The 23,159-nt window shown below is 36.9% G+C and overlaps 1 protein-coding gene across 23 annotated transcripts in view; it reads left to right on the plus strand.

Annotated features, from left to right (window-relative positions):
- The window catches only part of EPHA6 (EPH receptor A6), an 880,674-nt gene that overhangs the window by 632,163 nt on the left and 225,352 nt on the right, over positions 1-23,159 (plus strand). For 22 of the 23 annotated variants that reach the window (XR_007407962.1, XR_007407961.1, XR_004811710.2 and 19 more), the window contains 3 exons: positions 928-1,036; positions 4,179-4,252; positions 7,168-7,293. Coding sequence is in view for 20 of the 23 variants with exons in the window: in XM_025417283.3 (XP_025273068.2) it covers positions 928-1,036; positions 4,179-4,252; positions 7,168-7,293 (309 nt within the window). In the remaining 3 variants the exon portion in view is untranslated. Of the gene's footprint in view, positions 1-927; positions 1,037-4,178; positions 4,253-7,167; positions 7,294-8,143; positions 10,440-23,159 lie in introns of those variants that run through there. The other variant, XM_049105412.1, reaches the window with a different exon arrangement.

A 23,159-nucleotide genomic window follows, 5' to 3' on the forward strand; every position in this document is an offset into this window, starting at 1 on the left:
AGTTTATTATTTAAGTTATAGCGTAAGAAGGAGAAATGAACCATAAATCTAAAGATTGAATTCTGGTGATTGGTATGAATTCACACACCAATTCTGTGTGAAGTTGGGCAAGTTCTTTACCTTCTCTGGGCTTTGGTTTTCTTACCTCTGTTATTAAGCAATTGTACCTATCCCATCCAATAAAAAATATAACTGATTAAAACCTCTCTAATACACAAATAAGAATGTCTAATGAATTAATTGAACTAATAAATTTTAAAAGATTCCTGGAAAGTAGTAAACATGCATCCAATACAGTGTTAGACACAGTTTTGTTAATTAGGAATAATATGTTGGTACCATATGTTATCTAGTCTTTTCTTCAAAAAAGGAAGCTTTCAAATGTCATTTTTTTTTAATTACTGCTAAATATCTAAGAATTTGCTATGTACATCCTTGTGCTGTAGAGTGCAAATTCTTAACTTTAGTGTTTGAATTAAGCTCCATTAAATACAAAAAAAAAAAAAAGCTTATTCTTAAATGAATTATGCAACAGTCTTTCTACTTTGTGGAAAGAAACACCAAAACAGTAGGTAAAGCCTATAGTCTGTTGATTAAAGTGTTTAAGGAAATAAATAGCAATTACATAAACAAAATCCTTTAAGTCCATCTGTTGATTTAGATTTGCAACAAATACTTAATCCTAAAATGTGGGATATTAAGAATCCATCTACTCTATTGATATTTTTGTGAAAAAAAAGAAGAAAGGGTATGACCTCAATCTTCAGACCCTTATTTTAGGTTTGCATCCTATCTGCCAAATAAAGGCAAACATAGTAGGGATTTTTGGTATCCACTAACATATTTTCAAGCATATACCAAGTTGTAAAATAATTTTGGTAGTGAAATGTCACCCAGGGAAATTTTAATATTGTATTTGTGTTTCAGCTTCTGACATGGCGGCAGAACAGGGACAGATTCTCGTCATAGCCACCGCAGCTGTTGGGGGCTTTACTCTCCTCGTCATTCTAACTTTGTTCTTCTTAATCACTGGGAGGTAACTAAAGCATACTAGATTATTTCCAAGATTTGTGAATAACCATTCTCTGATATACTTTGTATTCATACACTTTTAAATGTGACAAACCATGTTTGAGAGAAAAGATCAAGGCAGATTCTACTCTGACTGAGGTTTATATGATAAGAGAACCACCAAGGCTAGTTGTCTGTATCAAGGCTTGTGAATGTGAAAGCAACTGAAGACTTGATAAAAACACTTTGAAAGCTATGAATCATAAATTCTTACTCCGTTACTTCAGAGTTTTTCCTTTGCTACATTCAAATTTTACCATGAAAGGGATTTTTCCTGGGAAAAAAAATAATTCAACAGAGAATTTATATAAAAGCTCCTTATAAAGCTTCTATAAACTTATGTATTATATTTATTTATTAAATATTGAAAGGAACTATATTAGAATTATATTCTGATTTTATAGACCCAGTGTTTCTCCATTTTAGTGTAATAAGGATGAAAATTTAGAGTAACAAATTTAACATAGCAAAAGATCTAGATATGAATCCTGACTAGCTGGTTGAAGAGCTTCACCCATCTAAATCTTGTATTTCTATTTTTGCACCACATTTGGTATAACAATGAATTAAAACAATTTATTGATTTTTAGATATATTGGTTTGTTACCAGGAGGCAGGTACTGACAATACAGAGATGTGAATAAAGATATTATGTACGAAATCATATAAAAGAACAAGTATTATTTCTTATTTAAGCCTTGATATTAGGCTTCAACTCTTTGTCAGATATTGTCAAGATATAAGATCACAGTTTTATTCCTACAAGGGGAAAAATTATTCCTTGTAGATTATTAGTAGAGGCACAAAGAATACCTCGGGAGTTTTCTTGATAATCTGAAAAACACACATACTGCAGAAAACCAATGTCATGATTTAAAAGTGCAATAAGCATGCTAGCCAAAAAAATACATATCCATGATTACACCAGCTAAAGTATAGCATCTCAACTGGAAAATGTTGATATCTGATAATGAGCAGAAATAACAAATAGCTACCTTTGGGACAATAGTTAGTGAATCATCAACACTCTTTTTGTTTTGTTCATTTTAAAATTCTACTTACATATCAACATTTTATTAAAATTAATTTTAATTAATTATAGACATGCATGCATGGAGAATTATTATCTACAATTTTAGAGCAGGCTAAAGGTACAAATCAATAAATTCACAAGTACTTAGAAGGCACTTACCAAAGGTGGATCCCTGTCTGACTGTAACTGAATAATTAGAACAATTATAATAATAACAATAATAATTTCAATTCTGCTAAAGGTGTCAGAGTTTGTTGTAACAAACCCACTTTTACAGAACTTATCAGGGAACAAAGAAACATGAATATTATAATGTGGTTGAGTAGAAATGGTGACTTCTTTAGGAAATTAATTGTAAAAGGGGCACATTTACCCCATGTTTACTTAAAATTTTTATGTATAAATAGGCCCAGTATTGCTCTTGTAATAAACAGAGAATATCTCTCAGAGTGTCCTGTTTTGTGAGGCTGATTAGCTGAAAGAAGAGTCATAGCTATAGTAATAAGAAAAAAGAAAAAAATATATATGAAAGAATGCAGGAAATACCAATAAATTAATCCTAATAAAAAGTACTAGTTTGGGCATGCCCTGGTGCCACCATCTCAGCACTTTTGCCCAGCACTTTGTTTCTCTCTCCCTTTATACCTCATGCTAACCTCTGATAATTCCTTTTGTCATCACAGTCTTGTACCACCATCTTTAATAGTGGGCAAATCACAAATTTTTGATTCTCTAAACCAACTAACCATTTGGTTGAAAACAAAATATTCCATATAATATTCTACAAATACCAAACATGACCTACAAAATCCTTAATGACTGGCAGGGGAGAACTGGTTATGAAAACAACCAAACAAAACCCTAAGGATCCCGGTGGAGGTCTAAGCTTGTTTGAAAAAAGAAAGGCTGGGGTGGGGTGGGGTGTGTGTGTGTGTGTGTGTGTGTGTGTATAGAGTTCTTCTGAGCCTATCTAAGTCTGTCTTGTAAGAAGAGGAATTAAGTACAATTTTGGTGCATAGAAAGTCACAATGACAACTAGGTTAAAAAAAATAAACATGTCAACACTTTATGTGTTGCTATATGTTTAGCAAACCTTTAGCCTTTAGGCTAAATCAGTTTACCCTAATAAACTTGAGAGATGGGCTCAAATGTTATCTTTATTTGGGATTTCTGAAGCAGAATTTGAATACCACTTAGATAATTTAATGATAAAGAAAAATTTGTACTAAATTATTTTCAGCTCTTACTTTCCATATTTGCCAATTTATATGATATTACAAACTTCTTCTTTAATGTTCTACATCCTGGGGAAGATAATTTCAATTACACAAGATAAAAAAAAAATCATTCTGAAGTATCCCTTAAGCACTGTGATGGGGGGGAGAGGTATTCATTGGAAATTATTCTACAAAAGCTATAAAACATTTCTGAATAAATACTCAATTTGCCATAGGGTTTGAGGATAAATTCACATTGAAAGATTGGATTGTATACCACAGATGTATTCTGTTTAACCATTTGGAATTAGAAATTTGATGAACTGTCAAATCATATGGATGCTGATGAATTTATTCATGTTGAAGAAGTCATGCAAAATAAGCATCTCCTCTTTCTTAGAGCACAATTATCCCAAGAGAGAACAGAACATACCTCTACCAAATTTCTGACATTAAAAGAAAAACCTTCCCCTTAGCAATGAAACTAGAAGATAGTTGTCTAAATGTCTGAGATTCTGACTCAAAAAAACTTTCTCATTTTGACTTTTAATGCTTTTTATCAACTCAGCTATTAGAGGTTATATAAGGAAGGACATGATGGTTATTATTGATTATAGCATATTCTCTAAGATTCCTATCATTTGGATCAATCAATCTAGCTGAGAGTACTTTGTTCTAATCTGGACTTAATTTTGATGTATAGGAAAAGCCTTGTATAGAGTATTTTCACGTGTTATAAAGATGTTCTTTAAAAATAGCCTTTATGATAAGAACTTTGCCCATGGGTGGTAGGTATTTTAGTTGGTTTTGACTCTCATCCAGTTCTAAAAATAAGATTCTGTTTACCCTTTTAAAAGGTGCCAATGGTACATAAAGGCCAAAATGAAGTCAGAAGAGAAGAGAAGAAACCACTTACAGCAGAATGGGCATTGTAAGTAGTACAGTGACTCTCCATTGTTCTACATTCTTCTAGCCCTCAAGAGTTCCTTTTAAAGTCATATCCACTGAGTTGGGAAAAATCTCAAAAGAAACCAAAAAAAAAGTACTTCCAGGATTAAGAATTTTCTTCTGGTTTCCAGGTTTGTTTGTGGAAATTGCACCTGCTTCCCATTAAATGCTAGTACATTTTTACTAATTCTGCTTGCTGGAGAACACGAAGACTGAATATGCTAAAAATACAGGATGACTGCTTTTATCTAGTTATTTACCATTCACAGTGGCTTCTGAATGTGAGTTGGTTTTATTTAGTAGAGCATTAGCCAAAGAAACATTAAGGAATTTTTATTCCTTCTTGTAGGGATTGTCATTTAAACATATAACAAATCAATTTACAATTCATTAACACTAAAAAAGAAAATCAGCTCTTTAGCTTTTAGAATATGTATGAAATCCTTGAGCTGACTACAAGGTTATATTCATTTGTAGAATCTCTTCCCAAGCAAGCTATAATTACCACTAAAGTTGGTTTGGTAATTGCCACCCTCTCCTCCCCAACACCCACCTCCACCTCCACCTCCAAATGGCAAACTGCTTTGTCAAGCCAGCTTCATGGTCGTGAGCCTCTGAATTAACAAGAAAGGGATGTTCCCTAATTAACCACGATAAAAGATAATGTGTGAAGCACGTTGTTTAACTATTTAAATTCATCTTTACTTCAAGTTGACCAAAAGGAATAAGGGACTTAATCTATGTCACGCTCTCAAGGGGGCAGAAAGGGTTTAAGTGAGTATATTATAAACTAAGAGGGAAGTTTAGGGCTATTTCTCTAAGGCTCACAAGATTTTTCAGTGGTCTGTGGACTCTGTATTAGAATGTTCCATCCTCACTCACCAAAGTTCTGACTCAGAAGGTCCAGGTTAGGGCCAAGATATATGCATTTTTAGCAAGGTTCCCTAGCTTTTTTTTTTTTTTTTCTTTAATAATACGTTTGTGGCTCACTACACTGGCAGAGAGTAGAAAGCTGAGACAGCCACTACCAGCCATGGGATGAGCTGTAAACACTGTGAACAGTTGCGGAGAACTGGATCCAAACACCTGGACAGATGACATATGCTGAGCCTTCTTAAGATGCACTGCAGGGCATTTAGTACTGAAATACAGAGGAAAAAGATCCTCCTGAGGTGTTATTATCTGTTTTCCGACTAATGGTTTAGCATTAACTAAACCAGATGTGCCCAGCAAGAAAAAGTAACCTAAGGTAGCTGAAGAAGTAAAAGAAAGATAACAAACTAATGTTTAAGAAGCCATGGATAAGTTAAATAAGTAACCAGATAGTCAAAATGGGAACTAAATTTTTCCCTTATACTACCTATATTGTGTTGACAAAAAAAAAAAGTGATATTAACACCGTAAATCCAATTGGATACCATGAGTTATGTAATAGTAGCCACTAGATTGCATTTAGATTGTTCAATCTAACACCAAAACTCCCAGTAAGTTACAAAGTATTGTGAGGAATATGGACCAGAAGTAAAGATTATCTGATCTCTTTTCCCTCAAGTCTAAACTCTAGGAAGTCAAGAAAAGCACAGTATTCAGAATCGTTGTCAGGTTTAAGTATACCTAGAATGCTTCACCGGCAATATTTCAGGAAGTCCTAATCTCACAGGTGCGTTATCTAGTAGCAGAAGACCGTAGGCAAAAAGTAATGAAAGAAAGCAACAGGCAAAGCAGACCCATGAAGTAAATTCTGCTAATCATGGGCATTTTATCACCTCCTCTAAACTCACTCTATTTTTCTTTGTCTGATTTTGAGATTTTCTTGCAAGAGCGTGTTTCTACGGAAACCCAGCCAACACTCCAGATATCATATGGTTTTCAAAATCAAAAGTAACAAAATCAAGTATCATCCATCCACTATGCCATGCATGTGTATTTATCTTTTAATCCCTACTAATTCATGTTCAACAAAAGCTTTCTGTGTGGTTATTACCCATAAAAGCATACCTAAGGTATTTGGGAAGATACACAGATGTATAAGAGATGATCTCCTGTCACCCAGGAGCCAGACATCTAACCCGGAAAACAAGAAACCAACCAGCAAAACCGAGGAATATCCACAGGGAGTCTGTTACTTCTTCAGATGCAGGAAGAAGTTGCAAATGACTATGTATTCAGACATTCAAGTTGTCCGGCCATCCCTATTCATCATCCTAACTGCCAGTGGGCCCTGAGCCCTCCACCCCTTTCAGAGAGAGTAGCAGCTACACAGCCAGTGATCAGATTTGGGCCTTCGATTCCCACACTTTCCTCCAGGATACACGGGGGTCCTTTCCAGGATCATGTGCAGTCTGGCTATGGAAGCAACTGCAAGAACAGGAAAGGCTGTTGTCCACTGTCATCTTCCATCACTCTGCCATGGGGTCTGTTCTTTATTGCCTGAGAGTTTCTGGACTGAGGCATGAGTTTAGAAAACCCAGTGCCCAGTGCTAGTACAAAAGTTCCAGGAGGGGCCTGACCGGCTTGCTTGTTTTGGAGGAAAGGCGCCTTCCTTTCTCCTCCATGTCCTGAACCAGATCAGATATGAAGTGTATGGGTTATTAGTGAATAGGTGAACTGATGAAACATTTTACAGAGATATAATCAATATGTTTTCTGGGACCTGTCAGCTCACTCTCTATTAAAGCACCAGGTCGTTTTACATTAACAGGTAAATAATTTTTTTTTATTCCAAGCACTCAAAGCTATAATGGGGGGTAAGGAGGAGTGGGACAAAAAGAGAAAAGACAATTGAATTTAAGTAATTAACAAGAATGACTACTTTAGTATGTTAGTCCTTGTTTTAAATATACACAAGATGTGTAATTACTAAAATACTTTATTAAATCAATCTTTTATTTGTTGCAGTACGTTTCCCAGGAATTAAAACTTACATAGATCCAGATACATATGAAGACCCATCCCTAGCAGTTCATGAATTCGCAAAGGAGATTGATCCCTCAAGAATTCGCATTGAGAGAGTCATTGGGGCAGGTAAACATAAAATCATACTTTTGAAGATAAGATTCTATGATGATTTTATAACTGTTTACCAACATAATACTTTAAATCTTAGCCAATCTTAGTCATTGAAAAATTTTAAGAAATGAGAAGTAAAATAATCTTACATATGTTATTTTTTAAAAGTATTTTAAGCACCTAAATTCATTTTATAAGCAATGAGAGAATTCACAAATGTTATTTCTAACTCCTGTGGTCTTCTTTCAGTATGGAGATAACTTATAATGATGAAACTAGAGTGATGCAGGAATTTATTTTGAAGATACAACTTGAGGAACTTTTCCTAAGTTATTATAGATTTACTCACACCCCAACATACCCTATAATTGGTATTCATATTGATAACCCTGAGGCCTTGCAAGATCCAGAAGTGTTCTGAAAATCATTGAGGATAAAATTAGCTTCTATATAGTTTTATATCATTTCGATGCTAATTAGTGATTTTCCCTATGCAGAATGTTCAAATAACACTGTTTTATTCAACTATTCAGGATAAATACAAACTTATTGTGAATTAGCTCCCAAGAGTTCACTCTATACATTACTTATGGTCAAAGCCTTCCAGCCTTTGAGAAGGAGAAGGAAAGAGTTCAGTCTTCTTTTCTTTGCGGGGTGGAGGGTTGTCTTTAAGGCAGTAACATGGAAATTGCAAATATGTCTATTAACATCTCAGTGGTCCAAATGCACCTACCTGAGCACAGAGAGGGAGAATTTGAAATATACTCTCTGACTAGAAAGCCATGCATGCAGCTCAGAAGAGATGGGAGAAGTGTAAGTAGAGAAGGGACATGGGATCGTGAATCGGGGTATTGGTGTTCTCTAGATGCTGAATATCTGTGTGATCCTTTGACCAGAGCAGAACATTCCAAAGCGTGACCATTCCAGCCAGGTATTATGTCTTCACAAGGGCCAAAGAAAGCAGCTGATTATCCTTTGTCTCTTTCCAAAGCCCTTCTTTGTCAGAGGACCAGCTGCATAGTCTGCAGGGACCAATGCAAAACTGACAATGTAGAGTCTCTTGTTAAAGTTATTAAGAATTTCAAGACAGTGATATCACAGCTTCTAGCAAATGACAGGCCACTTCTAAACTCAAGATTCTGCATGACGACTCCTATTAAATGGACTCTATTGCCCAGATACACAGAAAATCTAGCACCATACAAGAATTCCAGAGACATTTAGAGAGTCCTTTCATGTATCACTTTATTCCCTAGGCAAAGCGGACCATCTCATCTCTTGCAAAGCCAGATCTCCCTTTGAAAGCTGACACAAGGGGCCTATACACTTAATCCTAATGCTCACAGCTGAAGAGGTTGTCTTATCAGAAAGATTAAGAACCTGGAATGAAACCAGATTCTGTATTCTCTTCTGTTGAACATAAAGCACATCAATGGGCATTAAAGGTATAATTGAAAGAGTGATTGCATTATATGCATTTAGTTCGGGGATTCATTTACTTAAGACAGCAAAGAGAGGAGAGAGGAGGCCAAATAATTCCATTGCACCTACATTTGGCTTTCTTCCTCGGGTCCCCAAGAAAAAGCGGCATGTCCTTTTATACTGCAGTGTTCAGTCCTCGCATAGATAACTAGAAGCCTTTTCCATTTACAGCCCTTTGTGCATAAATTAAATGCCAGTATCTGAAATCATAATGTTGAGAAATAAAATCAAATATCTAAGTATTAACAAATAAATTACTTTCATTTTTAGTTTTTAGGTTTCCTTCAACCAACATGTAAATTTTGTCCTAAAAAAGTGTAATATATTTCCAAAGCAAACAGTTAACTGTTAGAGACTATTTTATAGCATATTCCTTCTACTCTTGTCTCACCTCTACTAAGTCGTATTGGGACTCCTCTCATTTGGCAAAAACAGAATAGCTAAACCATGTAGTAAGCCCTATACATCAGTACCTCTTTTTTATATTTATTTACCTTTGATTATTCAACTTTCAAAAAATAAGCTTTTTATTGTCCATCTTCAGAAAAATCATAAAAATGCCTTATGAGGCACAGTTGTAACATACCTTCCTCTTTGCATTTCTGGCCAGTACTACTTTGTTAATTAAACCCATTGTGTCATGTTCTTAAAACTCTATTTGAATGTGGAAAAAAATTAATGAATGTGTGGACATTTCTCATAGCAGCAGTGTGAAAAAGGCACTGTTTGGTCAAACTAAAAAAGAATTAATACAATAATGTTAACATCTGTGACATAATTACACAACTGGTTACTTACCCAACATTTTACTATAAATACTTAGGTTGTTTCATATCCTTTATTTTTCCCCACCTATTTGTTTCTTCTCAGACTCCTACTTTCTCATTATCTGTGTGCATTAGGTATTCCCCTTGGAAATGTAAATTAAATGACTTAATGGCAGTGTAGACACTGGACAGAGGAGTGTTAGAATGGAGGAGATGGGAGAGAGGCAAGGTATGAGGTCTTAGTAATTGTCAAGGGAAAGAAATTTAGGTCTAATTAAAGCACTCAGAGTAGAGAGTAGCCATAGAGAGGATACCTAGATTCACAATTCATTACTGAGGAAAAATCTTTTTTGGTGAAGAAATAGTTAAAAATGTTGTCCTGGGCTCTGTCCAACAGTAGTGAAATGAATGTTCCAACTTTATGCAGAGAAGAGCCTACATAGTCAGGCTGTGGATAGGCAGCAGGTGTAGTTAGTAGGCCTCTGAGTTTTGGGGTTCCTTCGGTGGGATTAGATTCTAAATGAAAGTGAGTAAAAAAGCTGAGGGTTGATAAAGCCTGTGTTCTCTACAGGCTCATGCTTTTGATTCAGATCAGGTCTGGATAAGGATGAGTGGCCCAGTTTAAATAGTTTCCAAAATTGACTTCAGTTTGAAAGTTAAGTTGAAACAGAGCTTTAGAGTCAAACAGAATAGAGTTGAGTGGTGATTCTGCAATTTAACAGTTGCATGATTTGAGTCAAATTCTGGGTGTCAATTTCCTTATCTGTAAAATGGGCATATACTACCTATACTACCTATACTACCTTCTGGGGTTGTTGTTAGGCTTAATTCAGATATATATGTATAAACACCTGGCATTAAGCACAAGGTATGCAATAAATCATCTTCACCCGTCTCCCCTGGTGTGTTTTATCATTGAAGCCTTAATATAAATAGAAATTGAATTTTAAACTTTGATAATGCTAATGCTTACACTGGCTACTTCCATTTGGAGATTCTTTAATTCTGATAATGAATAAAATTTGTTTTTTATTAAAACAAATGATTAAAATTTGTTTTTTATTCAGCACCTGCTCAAGGCCTGGCCCTGTCTTAAGTACTTTTCATATATTTTCTTGTAAAATTGTCACCATAACCCCATGAGGCAGATAGTATTATTTTTATTTATAGATGAAGAATGAGGTCAAGGAAGATTAAGTGACTTGTTCAACATTATAAGTCTGGGTAATAGAAGACCTGGGGTTTAAACCCAGATAAGACGGACTTCTAAGACTACCTACCATTCTTTTTTTTTTTTTAATTTTTTTTAATTTTTATTTATTTATGATAGTCACAGAATGAGAGAGAGAGAGGCAGAGACACAGGCAGAGGGAGAAGCAGGCTCCATGCACCGGGAGCCCGATGTGGGATTCGATCCCGGGTCTCCAGGATCGCGCCCTGGGCCAAAGGCAGGCGCTAAACCGCTGCGCCACCCAGGGATCCCAGACTACCTACCATTCTTAACCAACATGTTATATTGTATCTGTATTACTAGTTCACTTTATTCTTCCTCAAACCAAAAACACTTGCGTCCATAAAAGGTATCAAATGTGCTTTAAAAAGAAACCGTTCCTAATTTTTAAAATCTCAGTTAGTTTAAAGATATTTAATATCTTATTGAAACAGAAATTTTAATCTTCTGAGAGACAATCAGGAAATCATTTTGATGAAAGAATATTGAATTTCTTACTCTGTACAGATATTTAGAGAATAAATATGTTTTGTGGAGAAAAGAAAATAAATTACATTTAAATCAAAGTCTGAAAGAACCAATTATAGAGATATTCACAATCTGGAAATCACTGCAATCCTTAAAATTTTATTATTAATATTTTATCATTCATGAAAATGTTTGAGAATTTGTAGACATCAAAGGCTGTTTGTATTCTTTTAAAATTTCAAGTATCATATTAATTTGTGTATAAGTGCTCAAAAATTATGTAATACTCACCTACTCCCATATCACAAAATATGGGAATGGATAAATATGAGAAATTTGAGAATATGGAAAATGAAAAACAATCTGGAAATAGACAAAATTATTTCTGAGGCCAAAGAAAATAATGCTTCAAATAAATAAAGAGGCAAGCGAGCATTTTCATGGTGGGTGGGGCTGAGGACGCACTTTTATTGCAAAACTGTTATTTGCTGTTGGCCAGTGGGTCCTATTAGAATTCTTTTCCTTGTGTTTTGCTCTAAAGAACAAATGTCATTCTAATGCCAGCATTATCAAATGCCATTTATTGCTTATTTTTACATTTCTGAAATTTGCCTTCTCCTTCTTAAATAAAGGTATGTCTTTCTAGAATATTAAAAGCCCTAATTTAACTAATGATAAGATTATTCAGAGTTAAGTAAAGCATCTTTGAGCATTTGACTTATCAATGTAATTCAAATGAACTGTCTCAGAGAAAAATCAGCAAAATCTCCTGTTTGTGCTGTAAATAGCATCTTTTCTGTTTTGCTTTTTTTTTTTTTTTTAAGAATGCTTTCCAGGCTTCTAATTGGGAGACACAATATATAATAATTAAATATTTTCTAAATTAGTTGTTAGAAATGAACCCCAAAATAGCTACATTAAAGTTTTATGAAAGAAAATTGTGGAAATGATATCACACTTAATCTGTAATATTTCTTAACATGTTCACTGAGAAATGTTTGTTAGATGGCTAATATCTACTTATAAAAGGCACTGGGCTAATTGATTTGTTTGTTTGTTTGTTTTTCATATTAAGTCACTATGCTTATCAAAAGCATATGGAATCAACCTGTCTTCCACAACCTTTGTCCTGAGATTTTCAACTTTATAACTACCCAAATATTATGTGACAAATTCTTAGAAAATGTATTCTATATCTAGACTGAATACACACACACACACACACACGTATATGTATATATACATACTTAAAACTCCTTATCTTTCACTAAATTTTACTTTTTTTTAATGAGTTTTCTAGGACACTTTTTTTTCTGGTATATCACTATTCTGTTTAGTAGTGGCAGCTTATCTTTGTTCATCAATACAGGCCTGAATTTCCATGAAAATGCACATTTCCATTTAAATGAAGTGAGTAGCTCTGTTGCATAGAAGACTATCAAGATCATCTATCTTCTTTGACTTTTTGCATCATAAAATGAAATACTGTGGCCAGAGGACTGTAAAACAGAAATTCCCAGGTTAACAGAACCAAGTCAGATTAGGATAGAATCATTATTTTACACATATCTTGAGAGATAATGAGAAAACTGGTAAACTGAATTTTAATCACGGGCTGGGAAAGGTCATTGAAAGGCTTTCCTTTTTTTAGGGCAGTACTGAACCTAAACCATTATAAGAAAAACTTACCTTGCTGAGTATAATTTTGAGACATTATTCCATTGAAAAAATCATTCTTGTGTCTCTAAGCCCATAGGGCACCCTCTTATATTTGACCTTCCCTCTTTCCCTAGTCTCGGTGGAAATGCATAATATCGCTCCGTCATTCATATTCTATTCCTTTATCTATACAGAACTCATAATTGCCTCTACTATCAGCCTTCTCTTCTCTTGGCTTAGTGTCACCATATTTTTCTCTTCCTGGAATAGTCCAAGAAGTTTTAACTATTGGTTTCTCAGCAACCATCTGCAGGTAAAAGAAAGTCAAAAGGACAACAAAAAAGATGTAAAAAGGGAATGACAAAATCAGTGACTTATTCAACCTAATATTTGGTTCTAATATCGCCACCTCCTTTGAGGTCATAGTTGTACTTGCTAATGTGCAGGCAAAATGCCACTTTCCTTGCCACTCTTAATTCTCTCCTGCAGTCCCCCAAATAGCCTTATAGCCTTTCTGGAATCTACTCTTTTTTTTTTTTTTTTTTTTTTTTTAGTTATCATAAAGGAACTCTTAGCCCCTCTATTATTTTTGTTCCTCTTCTATAGCTATATTGTATTTTTTTGCAACATGACAAAAGGAGCATAGGCAGTATTCCAGATGCAGTTTCACAATTCACTTTTTATAAGAAGAAACTTGTGTTTATGGCCTGTTTGCCTCTGTATTGGATGAAATGATCTTCTCAAATGCAAATGTTGTTCTTGTCCATCAATTTAAAGGATTTATGGTAGAGGTCAGATTAATTTTCTTTTCTATTCTTAGAAACTCCTTTGCCCATCCAATTAGACTGAAAATATGATCAACAGTAGGTTCTGGCAAGACTTTTGTGCCTTTTACTCATGAATTTCATAGCATTCTAAATCAAATGATGTAATGAAAGATGGGCTTTTATCCATTCTCCCTAGACATTATAATATGAATAAAAAGAACAGATAGGAGCCAGACAGACCCAGGCTTGAATCACAGTTTTACTATTCACTCCATAACATTCAGCAATTTACTAATCTCTCAGAAATTTGGTCTGTTCAACTATAAAATGGAATAATAATAATAATAATAGCTATCTTGTAGGATTAATATAAAATTTAGAGATGATACATCCTGAGGCCATGTCATACAGTAGACACTCCATAAAAGGGCAGAAACATGACTATCAGGTTAAAAATAGTTTCTATATTCAGTTGAAATGACTAAGAAAAATGGTACTCTATACTCCCAAAACACTTTTGATATAAATATCTGCCCATACAGAATTCTACTGTAGATGGAATGATATACATGATTTTTAGAGTTAGTTGAAAATTAATAATTAAAAAAGAAGTTTTATTTTTGTCAATACATTAAGAGTTTTATTTTTGTCGATACTGTAAGAGGCATGCCCATATGAATAAATTCTTTCCTTTTTTGTTTTTCTTTCTTTTTTAACATTTAATTCATATTTTAATTTTTATTTATTTTTTAAAAATATTTTATTTATTTATTCATGATAGACCTAGAGAGAGAGAGAGAGAGAGGCAGAGACACAGGCAGAGGGAGAAGCAGGCTCCATGCAGGGAGCCCAACGTGGGACTCTATCCTGGGACTCCAGGATCGTGCCCTGGGCCAAAGGCAGGTGCTAAACCTCTGAGCTACCCAGGGATCCCCCTTTTGTTTTTCTTTTTAATTAAACTCAAAACTTAATTCCCTCTGTATCTTGTGAGGCTATATTATATGTGTGTTTCTGTGTGTATGTTTATTTTTAAACTTAACAAGACATATGATGAAATGACTTTAACAAAAGAAAATTTACTTTAATATCTTAATGTAAAGCCAATGTAAACTGGACTTATAAATTTATTCCTGGTACATCTAAAAATTAATAGGTTGACTTATCATCAAAGATAGGACTATATATCAATTTCATAGACTTTCAGTTAATTCTATTTACTTCTATTTCAACACTCCACATCTTACATAGGAGACCATTTAGGGTGCATCTGCTATCTTACATATGCACTTCCCAGTCGTGCAAGATGCCTCATCATAGTAGTTGTTGGAGAAATATTTGTAAATAAATAAAGAGTAAATAAGTAAACGACTAGAAAAATATAGAATTATACCTAAGTAATTATGTTAAATGACTATACCTATCTGGTAATCAGCAAAAATCCTAATATATTTGGAGGGTAAGTTAAAGCACAACACAATATAATATAAAATTAAACACAGTATATATATAAAGTAAAAGTAAGAGGGAAGAACAAATATATAGAGGACAATTGTAAATTATAATAATCGCAGTACTTTGTGTTAATAGTTACCTTGACAAGTCAGACCAAAATCATAGAACTTATTATATGCCTTTGTAGTTGTATAGTGAAATACAGAATCTTACAGAAAAGATTACATTGTAATTTTACTTTCTGTTTAGGTTGTGTAACAGATGAAGTATTACTAAGAACTTAGTAAGTTTCCAAGCTTGGATAAATATTTGGATAATTATTGATAAAATATATGCGAAAATGCATAAAACTTGACATCTGTTTTCAATACAGGACTCCAAGGAGATAGGGAAACTCAGGGCACATTTTGTATGGAAAGAAAAAAAAAAAAAGATCCATTCCCTTAAGGCTAAGAGCCACAAGAAAACCTACACATCATCAGTTTTTGCCCCTTATTTTCATTAGTCATCTCTTGCTCCAGAACAAATCACCCTAAAACTTAAAACAAGAATACGTATTATCTTACAGTTCCTGTGGGTCAGGAATCCAGGCACAGCTCAGTTCCTATAGGATGGCTGCAAGGTTGCTGTGAAGGTGCCAGCTAGGGCTGTTGTCTCATCAGAAGCTCAGATAGGCAATGATATACTCCCAAGTATATGTATATGACTGCTGTCAGGATACAGTTCCTTGAGGGTCGTTGCCCTGAAGGCCTTAATTTCTCACTGCCTGTTGGTTGGAGAACACCTTCGGATTCCTGCTATGTGGGCCTCTCCAGCATGGTAACTTATTTCATTAAAGCCCTCAAAGAAAGTCTGCTGGCAGGATAGCGTTCTACATTGGTGAATAATGAAATGTGAATTAAGACCATAAATCTTATTACATGATTTGCTTATGTCCTACTGTAGTTCATTTAGCATGAGGTAATTAGTTCATTGTTCCCATAGTGATACTTGTGTTCTGAGTCTATGTGTTTAACTAATGACTTCAATCTTTGTAGCCTGTCCAAGTTATCTTTTGCTATGTGAGCAAACCATCCCAAAACTAAATGGTTCAAATAATAATCATTTCATTCACTCATAATTCTCTGGATCAGCATTTTGGTTTAGGGCCCTGCTAGAGCTGGAGGTTTTTGTCTTCTGGTTTCACCTAGGGTCACTCCTATGCATGATAGCTCAACTGGACAGTGTTGCGATTAGGTAGTTGGTCTAGGGGGATCTGGTTCCATAGGGCTTCTTCTTCTCCATAGGGCTACATGTGACAGTCTCAAGGCAGTGTTGTAAGCAGATAAGAATGAAAAGAGTTGTAAAGTCTCTTTAGACTTTGGCCCTGAACTCCTCCAACCTAATTCTGACACTTGATGTTGGTCAAAGCAAGTCACAAGGCCAGTCCAGATAAACAGGTTCTACTTTTTGATGAGAGAAACAGCAAAATCACATCACAAAGGACATGCACACAAGGTTGGGAAGAATTTGTAGTCATGTTTATAATTATATATAGATGATTATCTGAAAAAATGAATCATTATTTGTTAAGCCTAGCATGGATAACAGGTTATGAATTTATTTGCTATTTTCTTTCTATGGCCATTTTTGCTTTGCACTCCTAATGAATGATACTCATGTTTTCCTTATTTAGTGACTACTAGGTAATCTGCCTTGGGTTAGGGACTATGAGGTTTATGAAAATGAATAACAAAGGAGCTCAGGCTTAGGAAGGACATGGAGTCAGTCCATTAGGCATATAACCCTTGATTTTGACTCAGGTCATGATCTCAGAGTCATGAGATTGAGCCTCGGGTCAGGCTCCACACTGAGCATGGAGCCACTTAAGATTCATTCTCTCTCTCTCTCCCTCACCCCCCTCAGCCCATCCCTACCCTTTTTACTCTTTCCTAAAAGAGAGAGAGAGAGAGAGAGAGAGAGAGAGAGAAAGGATGTGAAAGAAAGTGTAATATGTAAGGTAGAGAAGTAGAAAAGAGAAGCATTGCAAGTGGACAGAATGTGTGTATAAGACACTATTGACATTCAAAGACTCTAGAGATCACCTCAGACTTAGCAGTTAGATTGCATTAGATAGCACTTGAAAGGTAAGAAATGCCAAGATGAGGGAATCAGGTTAGTCTGGGAAAGAGAGAAATGGTAGAAGAAGAGGTGTGGAGATCGCAAGGAGGAATTTTGGACAATTTCAAGAGATTTTAGAATTAGATGTCACTGGCTGTTTCCTATATCTTATTTCTCTTCAAAGTGCAGGCTCTTCCTTTTTCTTGAAACAAATATAACTCTAGGCCTGTTTCATGGCCGTTAATTGAAATGGCCTTTTTAGTTTGGTGACTTTTTAGTTTTAATGACATACTTTAAAATGATTAAAGAAAAGAGGAATTGTTGCTTTTATTGGGCAAATAATAAAAATAAAATAAAAGGCCTTTGCTTCATCATGACTGAAGTTCGTGAGAAGCAAATGAGATAACGTGGATTCTAACTGACCATCCAACCTTTATCAAGACATGACCAGTGACCGTGTTCACTGCCTCACCAGGCAGCACACTCCCTTGGGAAGAGTACTAATAAACAGAGAATCTCTGCAAGTAAAAATGTGCATTTAATCTTAGAACACGACCCACTGGTACTTGTTCTGCCAAATTTATACAAGGTAACTCCTCCAATCCTTCCACACACACACCCCCATGACCCCTCAGATGTTTGAAGATAACACGTGAATCTCATAAATCTTTCTTTTCCAGTCTATGTTGTCTATACCTTCCAGCCATTTCCATTTCCATCTGACTGTGATGTCCGGATACTGCATCACTCTCATAACCTTCTCTGGGGAGCTAGAGTTCTTCTTTGAGTCTTTTTAGAATTGAACCCAATTATCCAAATATTTCTCTGATTAATGCCGAAAACATAGGGCTAGCACCTTTCCTGCCGTGCCTCAGTTAATGCAGCCTGAGTTTGCATTTTGCTTTATGAACAGCTGCCACACACGGTTGGCATAGGGAGTGCTTGCCACCAGCTTATCCCCAGTGGCCTTTCTCGGATGAGTTGCTCCTACACAAGACTTGTCGCTATACGTGACCCACTGATGGTAGGATGGTGAGTGCAAGGCTATGTTTTATTTATACACTCACACTGTGTATCTATATAAATCCTAGATCTTCTCTAGCTATTCACACTGACATATATTTCCTCATATTTCCATTTAATAAATATTCCAATTAAATTTTATCATGTTTGTGTAGCTGGATCTTCTTAAACTCTCTGGGTCTTCTTTCATTGCAGCTCAGCCTGCATAATTCTGGTCCTTTCCAGCATCATCTGAGTTTGTTCTGCCTTGAAGTTTAGGTATGTATCTCTCTCATGACTGAGCTCAGAGCTCCCCGCATGGCAATTGTTAATACACTCTGTAGTTTCCTGCTTTAGGAGGATAACTGCATCTGCGTTGTTGGAATTTGGTACTTTAGGGACACCTGTCCCTCCCTTATTATAGAATCTCTGATCGTGGAATCCACCCAATCCATGTGCAGGTTTTTTAAACTGCCCCCCTGAGGTTGAATGGCTATAGTCCTGGCTAGGGCCTATTTCCTAGGCTTTTAGATATCTTGGAATGAAAATGGCCAGTTTGGGGGCACTTGGCTGGTGTGGTTGGTTGAGCACCTGACTCTTCCTTTGGGTTCAACTCATGATCTCAGGTTGTGAGACTGATCCTCACATCGGGCTCCACGCTCAGTGAGGAACGTGCTTGAAAATTTTCTTTCTCCCCCCACCTCTGCATCTCCCACTACACTCCCTTTTTCTCTTTCTCTCTCTCTCTCACTGAAATAAATAAATAAATCTTTTTTAAAAATACTTATTTATTCACGAGAGACACACGGAGAGAGGCAGAGACACAGGCAGAGGGAGAAGCAGGCTCCATGCAGGGAGCTCGACCTGGGACTCGATCCTGGGACTCCAAGGATCAGGCCCTGGGCTGAAGCAGTGCTCAACTGCTGAGCCACCCAGGCATCCCAATAAATAAATCTTAAAAAAAAAAAAAAAAAGTTTAAAAGAAAATGGTCAGTTTTTCCAAGTTTCCAGCCTTTACATTCCATATGTCTTCACTCAGAATGAGATCCAAATCATGACTCCTTGACTTTTTGAAAGATGGAAACGGCGGACAAGGCAGGTCTTTGTGGTCCTTGTGGCCTCCTGTGTGTTTCTTCCCTGGTGCAGGGAACACTCAAGGATGAGCAGGTATGTTCTGGAAGGACCGTTTGGAACCTGGGGCACCTGGGCGGCTGCTGTCTAGAGGGAAATGCCTGGTCCGGCCCTGCCAGGGTCCTGCCCAACTTGGCTTCGCCCTCTCGGGAAAGGCAGCCTATCTTGGGTATTAACGGTGGGGAGGGGCCTAAGTGTCTGCACGACTGAACAAGCTGTCTGCATCCTGGCATTGCTCTCGGTGCCCACGACGCCCAGACCCCGGGTCCCCATGGGTGCGCTTTGCGGGCAAGGACCCCGAGCCCTCGGAGGACCCTCTGCGCTCCTGGGACTCAGCTCTGGGATAGCTGGCTTCAGAGCCCCCCCTTCACTGACTGTATCACAAGGAGGCTTCGGTGTTAGTGAACCCACACCCTTTGCATGAGGACAGCCCCCCCCCCCCCCCGTGGCCCCTCTGAGCTGTGAGCTGCACACCTACACAGGATGCATACAAAGGTAACTCAGACGGTGTCACTTTCTGCTCACAAGCCTCCAGTCATTGCTTGACCCATTTAGAGTGGAATGGGTCAAGCAATGACCTACTCTTCACCTACTAGCTACCCCTTCAACTTCCCCTCGCACAACCTCTCCCTCGCCCCCTGCTCTTTGGAAACAGTGGATTCCTTGCTCATCTTCAAACGTGGCTCATGCACTCCCCTCTCAAGACCTTTGTACTTGATGTTCCATCTGACTCCGAAGCACTAGCTCCGGGAACACCGTGGCTTTTCCTCATTCTCCTGCTTCTTCCAGCTTCTGGGACAGTGTTACTTTATCAGAGACACCTGTACAGATGTTTATAAAGTAGCACCCTTCTTCCCACACTCTTTCCCCCTTACCCTGCTTTTTCTCTGAAGCAATCATCACCGAGCACCATGTATTTGTTTTGTTTTTCCTATTACCTGTCTTCTTCTGTCTCTCTTATTCACTGCTGTTTCCTTAGCCCTTTAAACAATACATGGTACGTAGTGGGTGCTACGTAGCCTTCATGACTAGATCGAGAATTTATAATGCACAAAAGTGATGAAAGTATTCACCCATAAATGACTTTTATCCTCAAAAAGGGTTATATCCTAGTGTAGGATTGGAGTGAGGGGAATGTAATTCACCCTATATATTCCTAGGGTTAAGGGTTGTGATGGAGGTATGATAAGGAAGTCTCAACCTCTCAGAGGAAAGGCATACGTGCTAAATTGAGAGATCAAACAGGGTGACCCAAGAGGTGACTTCATCCTGCAGAAACTGGAAAGCAGGTGACGAATGTTAGAATTATGCAATCAGATTTACAATGAACATGATCACTCAGATGTCTTGCGGAGGAAGAATTTCAATGCTCAGCAATTGGCAGGAGAGTAACCAGTAAGAATGCAGGGGTTCATGGGAGCAAGGGACACAGAACTGGTCTCAGTTTTCTGACCAGAATGACTAAGATAAAGAACACAGGAAAAGACAACCAAAGAAAGAAACAGAGGGAGGGATCTTTAGAGATTTAAATGTGACCTGTTGAAGTATATGTAGAAGAATCCAATAGTTTTCAAGCCAAGTATGAAAGTCTGGGCTCTTTTGATGTTGTCTTTTTGTTTATGAATGTAATCAGAATCCTCTATTTTAGAGTTTTCAGTTCTGAATATGTACATTGTCTTTAAATGTTATGGCAATGACTTCTACAAAAAGGTGCAAGTCACTATGGTCTTCTGTAGTAAATAACATTTCTTTACCCCATTATCTATACTTCCTATGATGACAAGCAATAACGGGATGTGATAAGAACATTAATTGCAACGTAGAACCCACCCCACGGATAGCGGATCCTCAAAACACAATGCCTATTTTCTAAATACTCGTGACCAGGTTAGTGAAAGGAGAGTGAAAAGTGAAGTTCTTCCTAAAGTGGGCAGCATGTCTTGCTTGACAAAGTTGTACACAAAGTCCAGAAGGCGTCCGCTCAGCTCCTGGTTGGGGAGTGGGCCCAGATACTGCAGAAGCTATTCCCTGGCTGAGGATAGAAAACTTAAGAGGAAGGGAGGAGAGTTAGTTACTATTTTTTAAGTATTAAATATGAAAAAGAATAAGTGTGGTTTGTTGTCTTCACATTTGATGCTTTAGTTAATATCAAGATTCACTTGCTGATTGATGGAACAAATGCCCGTGGTACATTCACTACATAGAACACAATGGCACCTTTTACTTTGCTCCATAAAGTTTAACAGCACTCTCCACAAAAGCAGTAGTCAACAACTTAATTTTTAAAACCTAAGTGACTGGGACACCTGAGTGGCTCAGCAATTGAGTGTCCGCCTTCAGCTCAGGTCGTGACCCCGGGGTCCTGGGATCGAGTCCCGTATCCGGTTCCCTGCATGGAGCCTGCTTCTCCCTCTGCCTGTGTCTCTGCCTCTCTCTATGTGTCTCTCATGAATAAATAAAATCTTTTAAAAAAAGATTTAATTTCCTTATACACCTACCTCTCCTTTCACTTTAGTTACCTTTGTAACTGTTGTTACCTTTATAAATTTCAATACTATTTTTAAGTCTTTTATATATTATTCCCACAAATATAAGTACTTAATTTTCTTTTTTTTTTTTTTTTTTTTTTTTTAATTTTTATTTATTTTTTTATTGGTGTTCAATTTACTAACATACAGAATAACACCCAGTGCCCGTCACCCATTCACTCCCACGCCCCGCCCTCCTCCCCTTCTACCACCCCTAGTTCGTTTCCCAGAGTTAGCAGTCTTTATGTTCTGTCTCCCTTTCTGATATTTCCCACACATTTCTTCTCCCTTCCCTTATTTTCCCTTTCACTATTATTTATATTCCCCAAATGAATGAGAACATATAATGTTTGTCCTTCTCTGACTGACTTACTTCACTCAGCATAATACCCTCCAGTTCCATCCACGTTGAAGCAAATGGTGGGTATTTGTCATTTCTAATAGCTGAGTACTTAATTTTCATACCTAAAATTTTTACCAGTAATCAAAATGCAGATATAAAAATAGCTTATTTTCAAAGCGCTGTACTAATGTTGTAAATGTTTTGGCCCTTTCTGCTAAGATTTCAGATATGGGAGCTCCTCGTAATCAGATGTTAGTTTTTGCTAAGCTGGGAAGAGAAAAAGGAGGGTTAGCCTTCCTTAACCCAACTGCTGAATCATGTAGGTTCTTTTAAATCATGCCATCTTCTCCAAAAGTAGGATTGTTCTTCTATCTCCTACTGGTAACGCTGCCAGAAACTCATGGCTGAGCTTCTCTAGAGCAGAACTCCACACACTCTGGCCCGCAGGCCCAACTGCCCATTTTCCTGGGACTCACCCACACCCAATAGTCTACTTATTGCCCGTGGCTGGTCTGGTGCCACAACTGCAGAATTAAGTCATTGCAAGGGAGTCAGAATCCTCCACAAGCCTAAAATATTTATTAACTGACTACAAAGTTGCCAACCCCTGCTCTGATTGCTGTAGACTTGAGCATCATTCAGTGGAGCCTCATTCGGCCACTATAGTCCCTGCTTCCATGTGGACCAATGCCTGAGTCTCAGCCTTTGTTCCGGTCACCTACCTGCGCTGAGTCCATTATTCCCGTATCCCGACGGTCGTTCTTTCTCTCTCTCTCTCAATTAAGTATCTTCACTTTGTCACTATCTTTACTTTGCCACTGACTTCCTAATCAATAGTGGAAAGTTTGCAGAGGAATTACATTTTCTGGATTCTTTTATATCTGAAAAATGTCTTTTCAAATAAACACAGTAAATAATTAGTCTGAGCATGGGATTGTAAGTTAAAAAATA

The sequence above is a fragment of the Canis lupus genome, chromosome 33 (assembly GCF_003254725.2).
Source record: "Canis lupus dingo isolate Sandy chromosome 33, ASM325472v2, whole genome shotgun sequence".
NCBI lineage: Eukaryota > Metazoa > Chordata > Mammalia > Carnivora > Canidae > Canis > Canis lupus.